The 17,198-nt window shown below is 39.9% G+C and overlaps 2 protein-coding genes across 16 annotated transcripts in view; one reads left to right on the top strand and one right to left on the bottom strand.

Annotated features, from left to right (window-relative positions):
* The window catches only part of sky (GTPase-activating protein skywalker), a 220,015-nt gene that overhangs the window by 128,436 nt on the left and 74,381 nt on the right, over nt 1-17,198 (top strand). For 10 of the 14 annotated variants that reach the window (XM_019055403.2, XM_019055402.2, XM_019055401.2 and 7 more), the window contains 3 exons: nt 9,017-9,235; nt 10,032-10,094; nt 13,034-13,069. In XM_019055403.2, the coding sequence (XP_018910948.1) occupies nt 9,017-9,235; nt 10,032-10,094; nt 13,034-13,069 (318 nt within the window). The remainder of the gene's footprint in view (nt 1-9,016; nt 9,236-10,031; nt 10,095-13,033; nt 13,070-17,198) is intronic. The other 4 variants (XM_019055404.2, XM_019055408.2, XM_019055406.2 and 1 more) reach the window with 3 other exon arrangements.
* On the bottom strand, nt 226-16,460 carry LOC109039762 (uncharacterized). 2 transcript variants are annotated; one of them, XM_019055410.2, is made up of 3 exons: nt 14,181-16,460; nt 8,372-8,537; nt 226-7,914 (listed from the first exon to the last, which is right to left on the bottom strand). In XM_019055410.2, exons 1-3 carry the CDS (start codon nt 14,339-14,341, stop codon nt 7,906-7,908), a joined length of 336 nt encoding a protein of 111 aa, XP_018910955.2. In that variant the 5' UTR covers nt 14,342-16,460; the 3' UTR covers nt 226-7,905. The 2 variants fall into 2 exon arrangements, with proteins under 2 accessions (XP_018910955.2, XP_072156926.1); XM_072300825.1 differs by lacking the exon at nt 226-7,914 and having other exon boundaries at nt 7,924-8,537.

The raw sequence follows: 17,198 nt of genomic DNA, 5'->3' as shown, positions 1-17,198 counted from the left end.
GTCTAAGGTAGCAACTTTTTGGTCCCCCCAAAATTTTGGGGGGCTGCCCCCCTTAAGGGGGGCGGGGGCTAACTTTCTTTTTTTCAAATGGCAACCCCCCCCTTTGTGATACCTCATTCGAAAGATAATAAAAAAAAAAAAAAATTTTGGCGCAAACCGCAGGTCAAAATGTTCATTTTTGACAAAATGGCGGCCGGTCAAAGTTCAAAATGTCGGAAATTTGGCATCTCCGTTGTTTATTGACGGATTGGTGTGAAACTCGGAATTCCAGGGTTTTTTGAGATGAGGAAAACGATTCTGGCATTGGTTTTCCAGAAAAGTCAGTCCTTTTCAAAATGGCGGCGGTCAAAATGGCGGCCTAGAGCGGGAAGTGGATATTTAGGCTGCATATCGTTGGATTTGCAGGAATCTTGGTTTCTGGGGGTGTTTCGGCACGAGAAGAACGAATCTTTCATTGGATATCTGAAATTTTGACAAATTCCAAAATGGCGGCGGAAAAATGGCGGGAAATCAGTTTTACGGCTGTTTGCCGATGGATTTGCATGAAATTCGATATCCTGGCGGTTTTTGGCTGGATTAAAAGGAATCTTTCGTTAGATTCTTGAAATATCAAATAATTTCATGCTAATCCATCGGTAAAGAGCCGTAAAACTGATTTCCCGCAATTTTTCCGCCGCCATTTTGGAACTTGTCAAAGTTTCAGATATCCAATGAAAGATTCGTTCTTCTCGTGCCGAAATACCCCCAGAAACCAAGTTTCATGCAAATCCAACGATATGCAGCCTAAATATCCACTTCCCGCTCTAGGCCGCCATTTTGATCGCCACCATTTTGAAAAGGACTGACTTTTCTGGAAAACCAATGCCAGAATCGTTTTTCTCATCTCAAAAAACCCTAGGATTCCGAGTTTCACACCAATCCGTCGATAAACAACGGAGATGCCAAATTTCCGCCATTTTAAACTTTGACCGGCCGCCATTTTGTCAAAAATGAACATTTTGACCTGCGGTTTGCGCCAAAAATTTTCTTTTTTTATTATCTTTCGAATGAGGTATCACAAAGGGGGGTTGCCATTTGAAAAAAAGAAAGTTAGCCCCCGCCCCCCAAAATTTTGGGGGGACCAAAAAGTTGCTGTCTTAGACCGAGGAACATTCCCAAAGTTGCAAACTTCTATCTCAATTTGGAAAAAAGTTACAGGGGTGGTCAGTGACTTTTGGATAACCCTGTATGTTGCCTTCACTACTATTAGTGGTGTTCCATATGCACTACTAATTGGTCTATAAGCCATACATTTTTCTCCATGAAGACAAAAATCGAGACAGACAATAGAGGAGCAGCCAAAAAGAAGGGAACAGTGAACATCGAGAAACAAAGGAAAAACTGCAGAAACAAGGCCAAAAATTAACAAAAACAAATGCATTACGTTTCGAAGCTGTACAATGTCATTTTCAACACTCAAAAGAAAAAAAGAATTATGACTTAAGTTTAAAAAAACGTTAAAAGACAATTGCATGGTGATATGATATGATTCAATCAAATTCTTAATCATATCATATCACCAAGTAATTGTCTTTTAACTTTTTTTTTATTTTAGTTTTAATTATTTTTTTCCAGCAGCTGAAAATGACATAGTTGGGCGTCGAAACCTTATGCATTTGTTCTAGTCAATTTTTAGCCTCGTCTCCGCAATTTTTCCCTTTTTTCTCATGGTTCACTGTAAAGACACATATACAGTTTGTCGCCCTCCTGACAAATGGTCGTAACTACACTTCGCAATGGACCGTGTCCTTCCTAAAGCTCAGTGCTTTCCTGGGCTCATCGTACAGCGTAATTACGCTCTTTTGGCAGCCGAGTGACGAGTGGTTTGGAATCCTCACATTATGTGAGAGATTTAAGTTCACAACACTTGAAGAAAGGGAAGAATGCAGGAGAAAGTGAAAAATAAGAAGAAAAAAAAATAGGAGGGACAAAGAATAATAGTTAAAAGAATTTTTAGGAGAATGAAAGAAAAATAAGACAAAGGAGAATTGTGAATAGGGAAATAGAAAGGAAAAAGTGAAAATGAAGGGCAAAGATAAATCGAAGAGAGCCTTCTTTTCCTCCAGTTCTCTTTTTCTTAATCCTTTTTTTTGCATCTCTTCTCTCCCGATCGTCCTATGATTATCCTCCATATCGATATCAAAACTGCAAAAATGCATATCTCAACTTCAGTTTTTAAAAACCTCTGCTTTTATTTTTTCTCCTAAAAGAAGACTGAACCAACATCATGGTTTGACATGTTCTCATAATATTTTTCACACATAGAAGATTAATCACCGAAGTTTTCGAGAAATGACGTTTAGTGGTTTTTCATGTAAGAAAATGAAGTTTGATTGATAGGAAGTTTGCAACGCCGCATTCATGCATTTCTGCATTTTAACCACCTATATATTCTACTGCTACTACTTTCGCTTTTTATTCTTGTTACAATTTCCCTCTTCTCCTCGTGCACCCTTTTTTCTTTCTCTTCCCCTCTCTTTCTCTTTTTCCTCCTCTTCTCCTTCTTTTGTCTTCCTTTTTATCTTTTTCTTCTTTTTAAGTTTCGTTAAGATTCGTTTAAGTTTAAGTTTCTTCTTAAGCTATGGAATATCTTCTTTTCTTATTTTTCCATTGATGCGTTGCAATCGAGATACAAGGTTTGTGGCATTTGCTGTTATTTGCGAAAGCGTTATTACTCACAGTATCAGAATAGTGTGGTGACGCTAATATATAATTCTATTCACAGAATCTACTGTTATTTAGGGGAAATACAATTTCGCTACGTTCTGGATCCATCTAGATTTTTGTTGGAGAGTTGCATTGCTGTAATAAGACTTCATATTCTTCTCGACGCATAAAGTGAGCGAGTACTTAATTCAGAAAATTAGATGTCAGTCTCATCAAATTTTCAACATGAAAATGAAAAGGAAAATGTTTCCTTGATTAGGACATTGGAAGCTTTCGCTGGCATTACTGTTGCTACTCTGACGATTGAAAAAATAATTATACTTCTGAGAAGACGCGAAAAGATCTGTAGATAATGCTAATTATTCTGCTCCAAAAAGAAGAGCAACAATAAAGAGGTGGAAGAAAGAATACTGACTCGGCATAATTGACTTCTCCCCAACTTTAAAGAGATACCAAATCTTCGAAAAAATTCCGTATTTTTTCACTTCAGACACTAGTTTCAAACTGTATTTTCATGAATGTTTGCCAACGGATCTTTGCACATAAAACGGTGGCATTGAAAAGCAGTTTCCTGAATTTCGAGTGACCTGAGTTTTCCTGTGTTCATGGGGTACACATATAGATAGTCATTACAAACCGTAATGAACAAAAATAAAAATAAAAAAAGAAATGTGGATCAGCAGTCAACACATTTCAATCATTTCTCTCCAAATCTGTTCAACTTCCATCAGATTACGGGAAGATGACGACCCTTTTTCCATTTTTATTTGCGAAGCTTCGTATAGAAAATGGTTCAAAAAAAATGGTCATAATGCGGGAGGATGGTTTTGTGACCAATGACGGTGACGTCATCAACAGCTTGACAATAGAATATGCTTATAAATACCTAGGAATGTGGCAGAATTCTTCCATCCAGAAGGTGAGAGTTTAAGAGCACCTGGTTAACACCTTCGTTGATTGGCTGAGTTCGATATTTAAGACGTCTTTAAACTCGACACATATGACCAAGGCAATCAACACCTTGGCCATTCCTGCGTAAGCCTACTCGTTTGGCATTGGCCCGTCGTCTGACACGGAGCTTAAAGGGCTTAATAAAAAAGTCAGAACTTTGCTGAACGAGTGGAATAAGCATCACCCAAGAGCCACGAAGGAGAGAATACACATCCCCCGCAAGCAGGGAGGAAGAGGCATCCTTGATGTGAAGACGGTCTGCCACAATCAAGTCCATAGCCTGCGAAATTACTTCCTCAGTAGAAACGACAGCTCTTTGCGCGCTGCAGTAAATGCCTTAGACAAAACCTACTCGCCTTTGCGCCTCGCTTGTCACGGTCTGAATGAAGAACAACCCACAGACCCAGTTGCTGACCAATTAGAAGCCTGGACCTCCAAGCCGCTGCACGGATGCTTTTATAATTCAGTTGCGCAGGATCATGTTGATGAAGGAATGTCTTTCTTGTGGCAATCAAAAGGGCAGCTGTATCCAGAAACGGAAGGATTTGTCCTCGCAATACAAGACCAAGTGATCAGTACCAGGAATTACAAGAGGTATACACTGAAAGAGAAGATCGAGAGGGATAAGTGTAGGAAGTGTCAGCACTGCATCAGAGATAATAGATCACATTACATCTAGTTGCGCATTGCTTGCAGGGAAGGAGTATACCGAGCGGCATAACAACATGGCTAAAATTATACATCTAGCGCTGGCCAAGGATCGAGAACTATGTGATATTGCGGAACCTTACAACAAATATCGCCCTGCCACAGTCCTGGAAAATCAATGCTTCCGGCTCTATTGGGACAACCCGATCTTAACCGATAAAACCATAATGGCTGACAGGCCGGGCATAGTGCTTGTTGATAAACTAGATCGTACCGCTTACATCATCGATATTAGCATCCCTTGACGGAAGTAATAATGCAATTAATTCTCGCCAATCGCGCACCTATGTGCTGCAATGCAAACGCAGCGTTTTAGAGCCGCATCCAACGGACATCAGTGCGCAGTTAGTCAGTTGAGTCTAGCATGCCAAGCCATCTCCGATAAAGATGTATTTCCCGAATAAATTTCATAATCATGATCAACTTTAACTCGGTATTTATTAAACAAACCACGACATCCCTAATAATCATAACTTGCAGCTGAAGTATGAAGAAAAGATGGCAAAATACATGCCCTTAGCTGCGGAACTGAAGCGATTGCGGAACCTGAACATTGTTTGCATCAAGCCCCTTATAATGTCAGTAACGGGGATAGTTCCAAAAGTTTAAGTTACACATATTCGAGACCCTGGAATAGAGAGTTGCCTGCTTCATTCAATGCAATAGTCCGTCGTCATAAGCACGTCAAGTATTTTCAGGTCGTTTCTTACTATCGATTAATTTTTTTATTTTACTTTAAACTTTTTTCGTAAATTTTACTTTAAAACAAAATTTACTTTTCACTCAAGCAAGATAGTGTGTATTTCTGTCTTTGGCATCTGGTCTGCCAGTGACACTTATACTGGAAGTGTTACCTCTTCCAAGAAAAAAAAAAAATGTGGTACACTTATAATTATTATTTTTTCACACTGGGGAGCAGGATAAGCCCCCTAAGCAAGGTTTTATTTCAGCATCCCTCCATTTTCCCGGAATAGTCTAATTTTCCCTTGAGAACAGCCGTATATTTGAGCCCTTTCTTTACCCTCAGGACTATTTTAAGTCTCTCCAACCTTCTCCGCGTTATTGGCGAGAAATCGCGGTGAAACGGTCATTTGCGCGGGAAGTTTTTTTTTTCTTTGAAAGCGGGGAGAAAACCGAGTTCTGGCAACAATTCGACAGTCGTAATCAACTGACAGGGGGATCGAGAGGGTCACCCGCACCCAGGAGATTGAGGCTAGCTCAATGCTCAGCAGCGCGCGAATAAGTTCAGACCCCGACCCGAAACCTCTCCCCCCTCCCCCCGTCATAAGGACTAGTGATTCTCCCGACGAGACATCCCGACCAGATGAGGCAGGCCCTCACCGTTCCTCTCGCGGGTATCAAAAGCGTCGGTGAACATACCACCCAAAAAACCCATGCTGTCAGGAAATTGAGCATCAAGGCTACCATTACTGGCGTGTGGTGCGCCCTGGACGGATCCATGCCGAGCAAACGCCTCCACCTGGCGACAAACCGTCCCAGACGCACCATTACTGACAGATGTTGGCATACCTGTCAGGATCTCAAGAGTGACTGGCCAACGTAACGAGGCGTTATTCAGCCAGCTCGGGTGCGTGGATTCGTCAAACCGCGGGAAGTTTAGATATTTTGATACTTTAAGGCTCCCCATTTTGGGGTTACCGCGGTCCATGGCCACAGTCACTCACATCTTTTCACACCTCTTCCGAAACGCACGAGCTTTCAGATTGGTTATTGGGAGTTATGTTCAAAAATCAAACCTTTTCGAGAAAAAATGGGGAAATTCGCGGAAAAGTCGGCAGTTTGAGCAATTCTGAAGGGGTTAGGGGGTTTTCCCTCCACCACGATAGAATTCGGGTAAACAAAACAATTCATTTAACTAGTCAAGAGCTTCAAGAAAATCTTCATCTTCAGAATTCGTACGCAGGGGAGGGTTACTCCTTGCTTGCCCATGGCTTATGAGGAGTACGCAGCGGACTTCCCTCTCCCCCTCTAATATTATCTATGTATGAGCATTTCATTCACACCGCTTTTTTCACTACAACTTTTTTGACAGAAAATGTTTTGATATCTGTCGCCGTTTTCGAGATATTTTGAAAAACCCCGATTTTGGCAGCCATTTTCCTAGATGGTGGTCCAAAAGGGGGTATTCAGGGGCAGCGCGGGTAGCTGTCAGTGGTCTCTGAATCAGGAGGGCCTGGCGGTCATTTCAAGACTAAAATCACGTTGGTAGCCGGAAACCGCATATCATCGTGCATTTTTTGGCTAAGCGAACGCACTATAAAGATGACTTAAATACCTTGAAAATGACATGACCTTCATCCACTTCTGGCTATTTTGGGATGTTTCTGACTTTTTGTATTTTAGAGTATTTTTGGCTACTATACAAGGGCCTTTTTTGAGTTTTTTAGTCCGTCAGGGTCAGTCCATTTAAGATTTCATTTTCAGAATCAGACTTTCACAGCAGTTGGAAGTCAGTAAGTGACTTGTATATGATATTTTTTGGGACCTTTGAACCCCTCAGAATAATTATTGGACAGTGGCATAGCTCTTTTTGGCACCATTTTTTTTATTTCTTGTGATTTTTAAGAGTTTTTGAAAAAACTCATCATTACCGTAACCTATTTATTTTGTTAGTCCAGCACACGCAAAAGAAGTGGAAACTGATCTTTTTTATTTTTTTTGTTTACTTTAAAGTCTGATAGTTCAAAATAAATACAAATATTTGGATAAGTTATGATTAAAACTTTTATTTAAACAAATTTCGATGTCAAATTCGGAATTTTTTGTTTTTTTGGGGTTCTAAATTGCCCTACATTTGAGAGAAAAGGATGAGATTGCATGTAAAGACTTTTCTATAAAGAGCTAAACTTATATTTTGTAATTTCCCCCTAAATTGTAAATTTACAGCTTTTTTTCCAATTTTTTTTCAAGAAAAATAAGCCGGTTACGGTAATGATAAATAGTAGCGGTAATGACTGTAAGTATACGGTAATGATTTATTGTTATGCATGACGGCCTTATGGGGTAGGATCTCAAGGCTGAAGGAAAAAAGCACTGATTTCTAAAGACACATTGTATTAAAGCAGTACAAAAATTCGAAAAAATGACCAAACCAAATCATTTGAAGTAAATAAATCGTCAAAGAAATGGTAGACATCAACCAATTTCACATTAAATGTGTATCTCTAATGAGATCACTAAACAAAATAATTATAATAGAGGAAAAATAGGACTTTATTTAACCACCTATATGCAAAAGAGAAAATTTCTTTGAGAAGAAATGTAGGTAACGTGAACAAAAATATCTCTAGTGAGATCTTCAAACAAAATAATCATAATTATTAGTCAAGAGAAAATAGAACTTTTAACTAGCAAAACTAGCAATAAATAGTATAAGACTATCTCGGATCGTATTGATGTACTTTCTGGGCAGGACGCGACGGTATTGCTGGTGGTATCTGATGGGCCATTTTCTTGACTTTCAGTTTTTTTTGTAAGTTCTGAAACCATTTCTCGTATGGGGTTGACATTTTTCTTCAATTAAAACGTCTGTGGACAAGGAAAAGACAGTGATATATTTCAAGGTAATCTCAAGCAACTGAAATTATTCCTAAAAAACTAAAAAAGGCCGCTATAGATTCATTAAAAAAGATAGTTGGTCATAACCGAAACTCTTGCATCATTACCGTACACCCTAGACGGTCTGGGTGGAAGTTACGGTAATGATAGTTACGGTTACGGTAATGATGGTTACGGTAATGAGAAACATTCAAATTTCGCGCCAAAGGGAGACATGGGCTTGTTGTAGGAAGGTGAGATTTAATATTTGAGGTTGGTTTAATGCCATGCGTTCATAAATGAAGTAGGTTTGATGATATCTTCAATCCTTGGTGGATTTTTATATGGTAACGATAATGGCAGCTGAGAGTTGGACAAAACTCAATTCATCACTGTAAATTGAACGAATGTTACTTTATGATGGAGTAAAAAATAGAGAGCTACTCACCATGGGTCCTACTTCCAACACAAACATCAACGAATGTAAGTTCGAGCTGGTGCTGTCGCCTAGCAGCCGAAGTTTGCTCCAGAACAAGGGGTTACGGTAATGACACCAAATCCAGTAACAAGCACAAGATGCCAATTTTTTCGAAAACTTAGAGGAAAATGTAGCTCTAAAAAGAAAGAATTATCAATTCAAAGTATGCTGAAGCCATATTTGATTTCAGAAGCCCGTGACTTTGTATATATTTGCTTGAATTCAGCGATAAAGTTGAGACTTTCGACCGGTAACAGGCTACGGTAATGACAAATTCAGCATTTCAGATCAAATTTGAGCTATAAAAAAAGAAAATTCCTGCAATTTAAGCACGGATTCGGATTCAGCGAAAAATTTTCATGAGGAATGATGTACAAAACACCATGCCACTGGTTTGGTTTTGTGAAAAAAGTAGCGGTAACAGCAAAATAAAATCTTAAATGGACTGACCCATCAGGGTGTCATTGCAGAAATCGTTGATGGCATTTACAGGCAGCCTTTGATGTGGTCATCGGGACACCAAATTTTACTTGATTTTGCTTTTTCTCTGTCATCTTTGAGTCTTTCTCAAAGAACTTACTAACGGAAAATTACTATTTTATTTTCATTGCGCAGGTGAGTCCTCGGAAGGTCTTGAGAGCTGCCTTTGGGATTCGAGCATTGAGTTCTGCGTACATTCAAAGGGTATTTGTAAAAACCGAAATGACACTAAAGAGCCGAGCAGTCATCACAGGTTCAAGGCAGCTATTACGGTCAAGATCCAGTGAAAATCTCCCCACAAGTCAGTCTCAAGTAAACATTCAAATGCTGTCACACACATTAACGATCAAGGAGGTAATTTATAATTGGACGTGTTCATTTAATGTTTAATTTCTAACTTTTGTCCCCTTTTGCATTCGTTTCAAATTTAATACTTTCACTAATGTTTCTGCTGAAGATGAAGGTTGTTCCAGCACTTCTTTTAGCCTTAGAAGTTGAGCTAAGAAAATCTCGGAGTGTCAGGCGGTTTGGAAGACTGAAGGGTTGGGGAATATAGAGCAACCGAGAAATATCAGGGAAAGGCAGGGAATTCAATGAGCCAATTAAGGTAGTTTGTGAGCGGTGTCTAGGAAAAGTCAGTGCAATTTTGCGGGGAAAAATCAAAGTAGAAGTTTTGTTCAAAAGTTAGAGGAAGTAAAAAAATTCGAAAATGTTGGTGTCAAGGAAAAGCAAAAAAAGTAAGGGAAAGTCAGGGAAACAGTCAATGAAGGAATAATGGAAACCCAGAATCCTTAAAAATGTGAGATTTTTCTGATGTATCTTTATAATTGATACAAAGTCAAAGTGAATAATAAATAACAGAATACTGCCATTCAAAGTAGTGCTTATGGCATAATCTTCCAAGATAAATAAGAGTTAATGGGGAAGTAAAATGGAAGTGGATCTTCCAGAGCACTAACTTGCACCCATTAGGGCAGTATGATTTTGCGCAATATATTTTTTTCTGCTCAGTCGCTTCCTTGATTATTCTGTTCCACCAGCAAGAGCCCATGATGAACAGAGCGCACCTAAAAAGCCAGTCGTAATTTATTTTGCTTCATGTATTTATGTTGGGTGATAAATGTTGGTGATGGTTTAAATTTTCTTATAGGGGCCATCGCCAAGAAGTCTTAAGATGCGGCTACAAACGTGTCCTGGTACTTTAAGTCCTTTGGTATGTTGGAGATTTAGTCAAATTGTGCCGTTTTTCATTGATCGTGACTCTTTTAACAGCTTTAACTCGATCTTCATTCATTTGCTTTTCAACTAAGTCTCCTAAAAAATACCTTGGCGTTAGCCAGTACCCACGGCTAAATTTTGGCTCATCGATGACTCCATTTTACATTTAATAGTTTTGAATGACAGCTTTAAACCGAAGTTGCACAAGACATAATCCTCTTAAATACCATACAGAATTGGTGTTTCCTTTTACTGCTGCTCATCCTAGCTAGTCTGTTTTTCTTTGCTCTGTTAGCCCTAGTCCTCAAAAGTTTTTTTTACGAACCTTCCAAGTTGGATTTTCGGCCTGTATTTGAAGAACACAGCTGTCTGCTAATTTTAAGATTATTCCTGTGAATAATGAGTGAGAAGATAGAACTTGCAATTGGGCCTCCTAGACCTGTGACAAGAGGACTGGGGTTAAATTTTTCTTTAAATACTCTCCATGTCAAGAGTTTACAAAATGGACAAATTTTTGTCCACAAATTCTTAATCCTTTTTCTTCATTTATTGTTGCTTATTAAGATTTCGCTTTTTGTACAAAATTGAAGATTGAATTGTGGACTTGACACCTAACTTATGAAGCAGAAAGGGAGGAAGGAAGAAAAAAGATGGGAAGAAAGAGGAAGTCGCTAAAGTGCTAAACACTGTAACTATGAATAACTTAAAACTAATTATCTACATTTCCAGCTAATTTTGTTTTTGAAATTGAGATATTCTCATATCAGAGTAGAAAAAGGGCAATAGAGCTTTGAAAAGGCCGGAATATCAGTTCACTTTCTCAGAGTCTCAAGTGGCAAGCTTATGAGGCTTTCTTCTCTTAAGACGTCTGGTCTCCCTCAGCCAATCTAGCAGCCTTACAGCTTCTGTATTGGGATGAGAGCCCAGTATCCCATCATTGAAAAAGTAATTTTGGAGCAAAAAAAATAATACACCCTCTGAAATGATTTTGTTAATAAGACCCTTGTTATGAGCTGCAAACTGGTACCAATGCACAACTTCTGCACACTTATTATTTTACCGTTACGGTTATTATTTTTGAAAATAGTGGATCTTTGGACCCTCGAGAGAGGATTTTCCATCTTACAAACCCTCTGCAACATCTAAATGTTGCAATCATTATCACTCTTTTACGATAATGGTAGTATGGTGAAAACTTGAGATGTTGTAGGTGTTGATATTGTTGTTTATGATGCTGTTTTTTATTCTTAATTTCTTTTTCTTCGGCTTCAATAGTTTTTGAGAGGAACAAACGCTAATTTTACCCAAAAATCCTTTCTAATTTCATTCAGAGAAAGTCATCCTTTTTCTTGTCGAAGATCCTCAGTCCTCTTGTGCCAACTTGTCAATATTGTCCTCTTTCAATCATAAAAACTTTAATGGCAATCGGGATTTCTAAACAAAAAACATTTCTGATATCAGAGGGTCTCACCCAATCCGAAAATTTCGCCAAACCTTAGTCGATTGTGCGAGTTTATTTCAATATGTCCTTGTTTTATGGAGTTTGTCATAAGTCGTCACCCAGCAGTCACCCTGTTTTTTGGGATTAATCTAGCATGATTCAACTTTTCGATAGAGGCCACACACCAGTGACACACAACTTTGATAATATTTTGCTCTGATCATATTTTGCTGGGATATTCTTAATTTTTGAGGAAATCAATACTCATTTTCTTTCGTCAATTTCTGTTTAAAGACAACCACTACATAATCTGTGCCTAGGTTGCAGAATTCAAAAATTGGGTTTTTTTTTGTATAACCTAAAAGGCAGCTTGGCGATTCTTCACACAAAATGCTCTTGATTGTTTTATTTATGAAGTCTCCAAAATAAGACTGTACCTCAGGCATTTGATTCGAATGAGCTAAATTTAAAGGTTCTTTAACCCTTACGGCTGTCCCAAAAGTATAAACAAGGGGTCATAACTTTACAAGTTAGGGTTCCAATGGGTCTATTGCTTGCAAAAGATACAGCCAAGTGCAAAAACTTTCTTCTGGTCAAATGGCTCGAAGATCACATCGGGTACTTAAAAGAAGTCTAAGATCCCCATATCAGCGCGCAGTTTATATAGGTTATGGCACGCTTTTTCAAATTAATCGCGTGTGCGGTCAGTTTTTCTCAGTAGCTGCCGGCCGGCAGTCAAGTTTGCTGGTAGAGAGACTAAAAAGAACCTAACTTAAATGAACAATTTTGTAAACTGTTAAAGACTGTCCCTACGTAAGATTTCAATTGATTCAAAGCTTTTGTTTTTGTGAAACAAAGAAAACGGAGGAAAACGATTAAATTTAAGTCCTAGAAAAAGTTAGCGAAATTGTTTGTTTCTTCAGGTTATACTCTCCTACTCCTCCGTCTGTTCAAACCTGGTCGGAAGCAACTGAGAAAAATTGTCCGTAGACGCAAGAACCTTGGAAAAGCTTGTTACAAGCTGCACAGACTCTGTGCTAAGGAGCGGATTTCAGACTTCTGAATGTGTTCGTCGCGATTTACAGGCAATTTTACGTAAAGTCTATTTTCTTGGATTTGTCTCTTGTGTTCGACAGACCGATTCTGCTGAATTTCTCCTTTTAGAATTTGTGAGTCCTCGGCCTTATATTTTGACTCTAGTTACAAACTCAAGAGCTTCTCAGAGTTGTTGCTTAGTTATTCAATGCCTCTGAAGATTAATTGCAACGGCAATGTTAAAGAAAAATGTTGCAACTGCTATATTCCAGAAAATTAAAATGGTGTATTTAATCATGTTCTTTGAATTATTATTTTCACATGAAATAATCAATAGAGTAAGGTTGGTCAGTTGCAATGTTGGCAATACACAGGATATCGAATGTCTCTGCAGGGATTATAATTTTTGAGTTGGTGATGCCCTCATTGAAAGCGCTTTTCTTTTTCTCTTTTTCAAGTGTGGGAGGAAAAGAGGAGTGAAATTGGACAAGAACGTAAGATCGTTTTTATGATTTTCTCAGTTTGGTGTTTTGTAAAATTGATCCGTTCATATTTTAACCAAAACATGTAGATTTTGCAGGCATGTAAGTTTTTTGCTATGTTATGTGCGCAAGAACTCAATAACTCACCTATCCTTCAAGACCTTTGATTTTATGCAAGGAATTTTTCTTAGGAGCTTTGTTTTTCATTACATTACTTGAGAGAGTCTCAGAAAATGTCTACATCACTCAGTTTTGAAAAATAGAGAGAAAAAAACAATAAAAAGCGAGCAAGCTTTCAACACTTTGTAGACACCTCAGAACGACTTTTCAACTATTGCAATTGTAGGCAGGCTTAACTTAACTCTTGTAAATATCCCATGCTTTCATAAAATACTAGTCATTTCCACGCCAGGATTTTTGTCGACTCATTTGGGGGGTCATGTCATTCAAGGGCGTGTCACCCCTTTACAATTTTTCATTGGAAATTCATCCAGCAATGAATTTACATACTTTTCCTGACTTAAACAGATCTCATCGTTGCTTCGGGAGAACTGAATTGATAAGGAACAGCCCATTGGACCGGGGTCTTCCATTTTTACAATGTTTTGCAACTCAACTAAAAAACTTTTTACTGCTTTATGAAGACCTGCTAACAAGAAATCATCAACATAAACTCCTGTAATGAGGTTATTTCGTACAAAAATTCAAGGGTCACTGATGCAGTGCTGAAAACCTGGACTCTCGAGTTTCTCTTTCAAGAAAGTATACCAGTTTTTACCTGCTTTTTTAGGGCAGTTAACACTTTTCTTCAATAGGCAGACAAATGCCTCTCAGTCAATGCCAGAATCTTCGGATCGTTCTAAATAAATCCCTTCTTCTAAATTACTATGAAGACATGCACTTACAACATCAACATGATGCAATTCTCAGTGGTTAAGAGCAGCAATACAGGTTATTGCCCTAATCGACTTCTTTTCTACGACAGGGTTAGAAACATCAAAATAATCCAAACACCACACTTTTGCCCAAAACCCTCAGCAACCAATCTCGCTTTGTACTTCATAACTCCGTCACATGCATCGGTTTTTGTGTCAGACACCCACTTAAAACCTAAAATTCTTACTTGCGGAGGTCCTTGACAACAGTCCAAACACTCTGTTCCTCGATGTTCTGTAGCTCCTCCTCGATTGCCTCTTGCCAGTACTTTGAGTCAGGGCCACCGAGAACTTCGGAGTGATTGAGGGGCTTGATCGTTCCTCTAGGGCGCTGGAAGAACAGGAACATGGCTGCTTGGCAACGCGTATACGATCAGATCGTCGTGATCTTCTGCAACGTGCTCTCCTATGGCGACAGGTGCTTCTATCACTGGAGGCTCTGGAGGGATGGCTACTTCTTGGTTTTCACCCATTGGTGGTGGTGGTGGTGGGGGAGTGTAAAGTGCGGATTCGCCGTTTGCAGTCTCTATATCGTTCTCTTTCTCCTCTCTACTAGAAGGTTGGCTTTTTCGGTGGAATCCCTTGGCGCTCGTTTATACAGGAAGACTCCTTCTTCAAAGTTGACATCACGGCTGACAACAAACTTCTTCTGCGTCAAATCCAAAATGCGGTAGGCTTTCCTTTCTTCCAGATAACCCAACATGACTGCTTCCCGGGTGCTGAAATTCTGTTTGTCACCTCAAAAAGTATCACCTCAACTATCATTCTGTTGGGGGGTGCAAGCAACACAATTTTTTGAGAGAATACCGTTCCTCTCAAAATGAAGCTTGAACTGAGCACTCTCATACACACCTTCTTGGTCTGACTGGAACTCCTTGATTTTCACACCTTGCATAGCATCGACCTTCTGCTGGTACTTAAGACATTCAACAAACATGTTGCTCTTCTTCTTTATTGAGACATCAGTGACATAGTCAGAGAAATTGTCAGTGAACGTTACAAAATACTTAGATCCACTCATTGATTGACAAGCCATTGGCCCAACAACCTCAGAATAGACCCTCTGGAGAACACTGTCGACCTTGTTATCTTCATTCTTGGGAAAAGGGTTGCGGTGAAACTTTCCTTGGATGTATGTTGAGTAGAGATATCGCTACTTCTGCCTTGGATGAGGGTTTCAAGGGCTGAATCTTTGAGATGGCTTCTTTGTAGAGGTGCCCTAAACAGTTATGCCACCTATTCGAAGTGACGCGGTAAGCTTGGTTTCCTGTGAAACTCTCACATTCTGTCTCGATGTCCACAAACGAGTGGCCATGCCTGGTGGTTACTTAGTGAAGCGCGTCAGTGCGGCGAGTTGTAAAAAATACTGCCTCTCCATCAAGAACCTTGCTAATGCCTTGCTTTTTAAAAATAGACATCTATTTTTCGTCTAATTTTCCTTCTGAAATCAAGTCGTCTTGGAGTTCTGGATTGTATAGAACGTCGCTAAAGCTTATATCATAGCCGCCACTCTCACTGAACAAGTGTAGAAGTACAGTTCCCTTCCTTGGAAAGCTAACGGGATTCCATTGCCCACGGTTATCTTGCTCTGGAATGGCTCGTAGGAGGTGAACAGGTCCCTTCGAAGGGTCATGTGATCGGATGCAGCAGAATCCAGTAGCCAGACACCACCATCACCAGATTGTTGAGTTCTCAGGGTACAAAGAGCCTTATACCCTTGCGGCACAATAGACGCTGAACTTTTTTTTTCTTGAGATGACTTTGACTTTTGACTTTTGACTTTGATTGACTTTTTTTTTTTTTCTCTTTTTTTTTCTCTTTTTTTTTCTTATTTTGTGGACAGTTTCGGAATATGTGACCAGGTTTGGCACACGGAAAACAGACGTACTTCTTTGAATGGGATTCCTCTTCTTTGGAATTTTTGGCTCTGGACTTCTTAAATGGGTGGTTGCGTCTAACGTTTAATGCCTTTAGCCCGGTTGGTGTATCAGTCTCTTCACTTTTCATCCACTTCTCTTCTAAAAGTAATCGAGTGGGCAAATTTTATCGATAGACTTTCCTCATCAGAGCTATAGACACTCCTAACAAACTCGGGGTGCTTGCTTCGCGGGAGGCTTATGAGGTAAAAAGCAACGACCGCTCGGTCAGTAAATTCGAGGCCATCCTTCTTCTTTATCCTCTAGTAGTTCTGAATAGTACTCATGTACGTCATAATTGATTCACGTATTTCTTTTCAGTTTTAACCATATCTTTCAAGAACGGTGTTCTCAGATAGATATCATAGGCAGCGCAATCTCTCTTAGAGCGCTTCCCACATGGACTTGGTATTGTCTTTACCGATAATGTCATCAAGAAAAATATCACTGACATGTTCTACAAGGTGTGGTCATAAAGTTCCCGTAATATTCCCGCTATTTCTTAAAAAATGATTGTATCAAGTTGATCTTAGTCGTTTCGGAAAGCTAAAGACGTCATGGGAAAAAATATAATAGTAATATTATATATTTTTTTTTGGGGGGGGGGTTTTGTGGGGGTGGGGGGGGGGGGGGGGGGGGGGGGGGGGGGGGGGGGGGGGGGGGGGGGGGGGGGGGGGGGGGGTGGGGTGTGGGGGGGGGGTGGTGGGGGTGGGGGGTGTGGTGGGGGGTGGGGGGGGGGTGTGGGGGTGTGGGTGGGGTTGGTGTTGGTGGGGGGGGTGGGGTTGGGTTTTGGGGTGGGTGTGGGTTTGTGGGGGGGGTGGGTTTGTGTTGGGGTGGTGGGTTTGGGGTATGTAATAAGGGAGTAGGAGGGGGGGGGTATGTGTTAAGATGGGGGGGTGTAAAGGCAGGGGGAAGAGTAATGGAAGATTTTGGGTGTGTGAGGGGATGGGAGATTGGGTGTGGGGGGGGATTATTGGAGGGGTTTTGGTAGGAATATGAAGAAGGGTGGATAGTTGAAGGAGAAGGGGTGGGATGATGGGGGAATTTACAAACGCTCGCATGAAAGGCCGGCGTTTGAACACAAAGGGATCCAACGCGAATTGCAGAAGTTGTTTAATTTGTTGACCGAAACCGACTTTCAAGAGGCGTTTCACAAGTGGAGAAAACGTTGGGATCACTCCGTAGACTCTGAAGGACAGTATTTGGGAGGAGACAAATTCGACAGTTAACTCAGTCAGGTAGAAGAATTATTTTAAAACGTAAAGAGTCTCGCCAAAAAGGGGTGTTTTT

Source organism: Bemisia tabaci, chromosome 1 (assembly GCF_918797505.1).
Source record: "Bemisia tabaci chromosome 1, PGI_BMITA_v3".
Taxonomy (NCBI): Eukaryota; Metazoa; Arthropoda; class Insecta; order Hemiptera; family Aleyrodidae; genus Bemisia; species Bemisia tabaci.
This window is presented reverse-complemented; position numbering and strand designations above follow the sequence as displayed.

What these genes read in the sequence shown, in the direction of transcription:
- LOC109039762 (XM_072300825.1), bottom strand. Translation starts at nt 14,341, where the DNA reads ATGTTCCTGTTCTTCCAGCGCCCTAGAGGAACGATCAAGCCCCTCAAT. An exon ending in GTTGTCAAGGACCTCCGCAA is followed by an intron (nt 8,538 to 14,180) that starts GTAAGAATTTTA and finishes CTTTCTTTTTAG; the next exon opens with AGCTACATTTTCCTCTAAGT.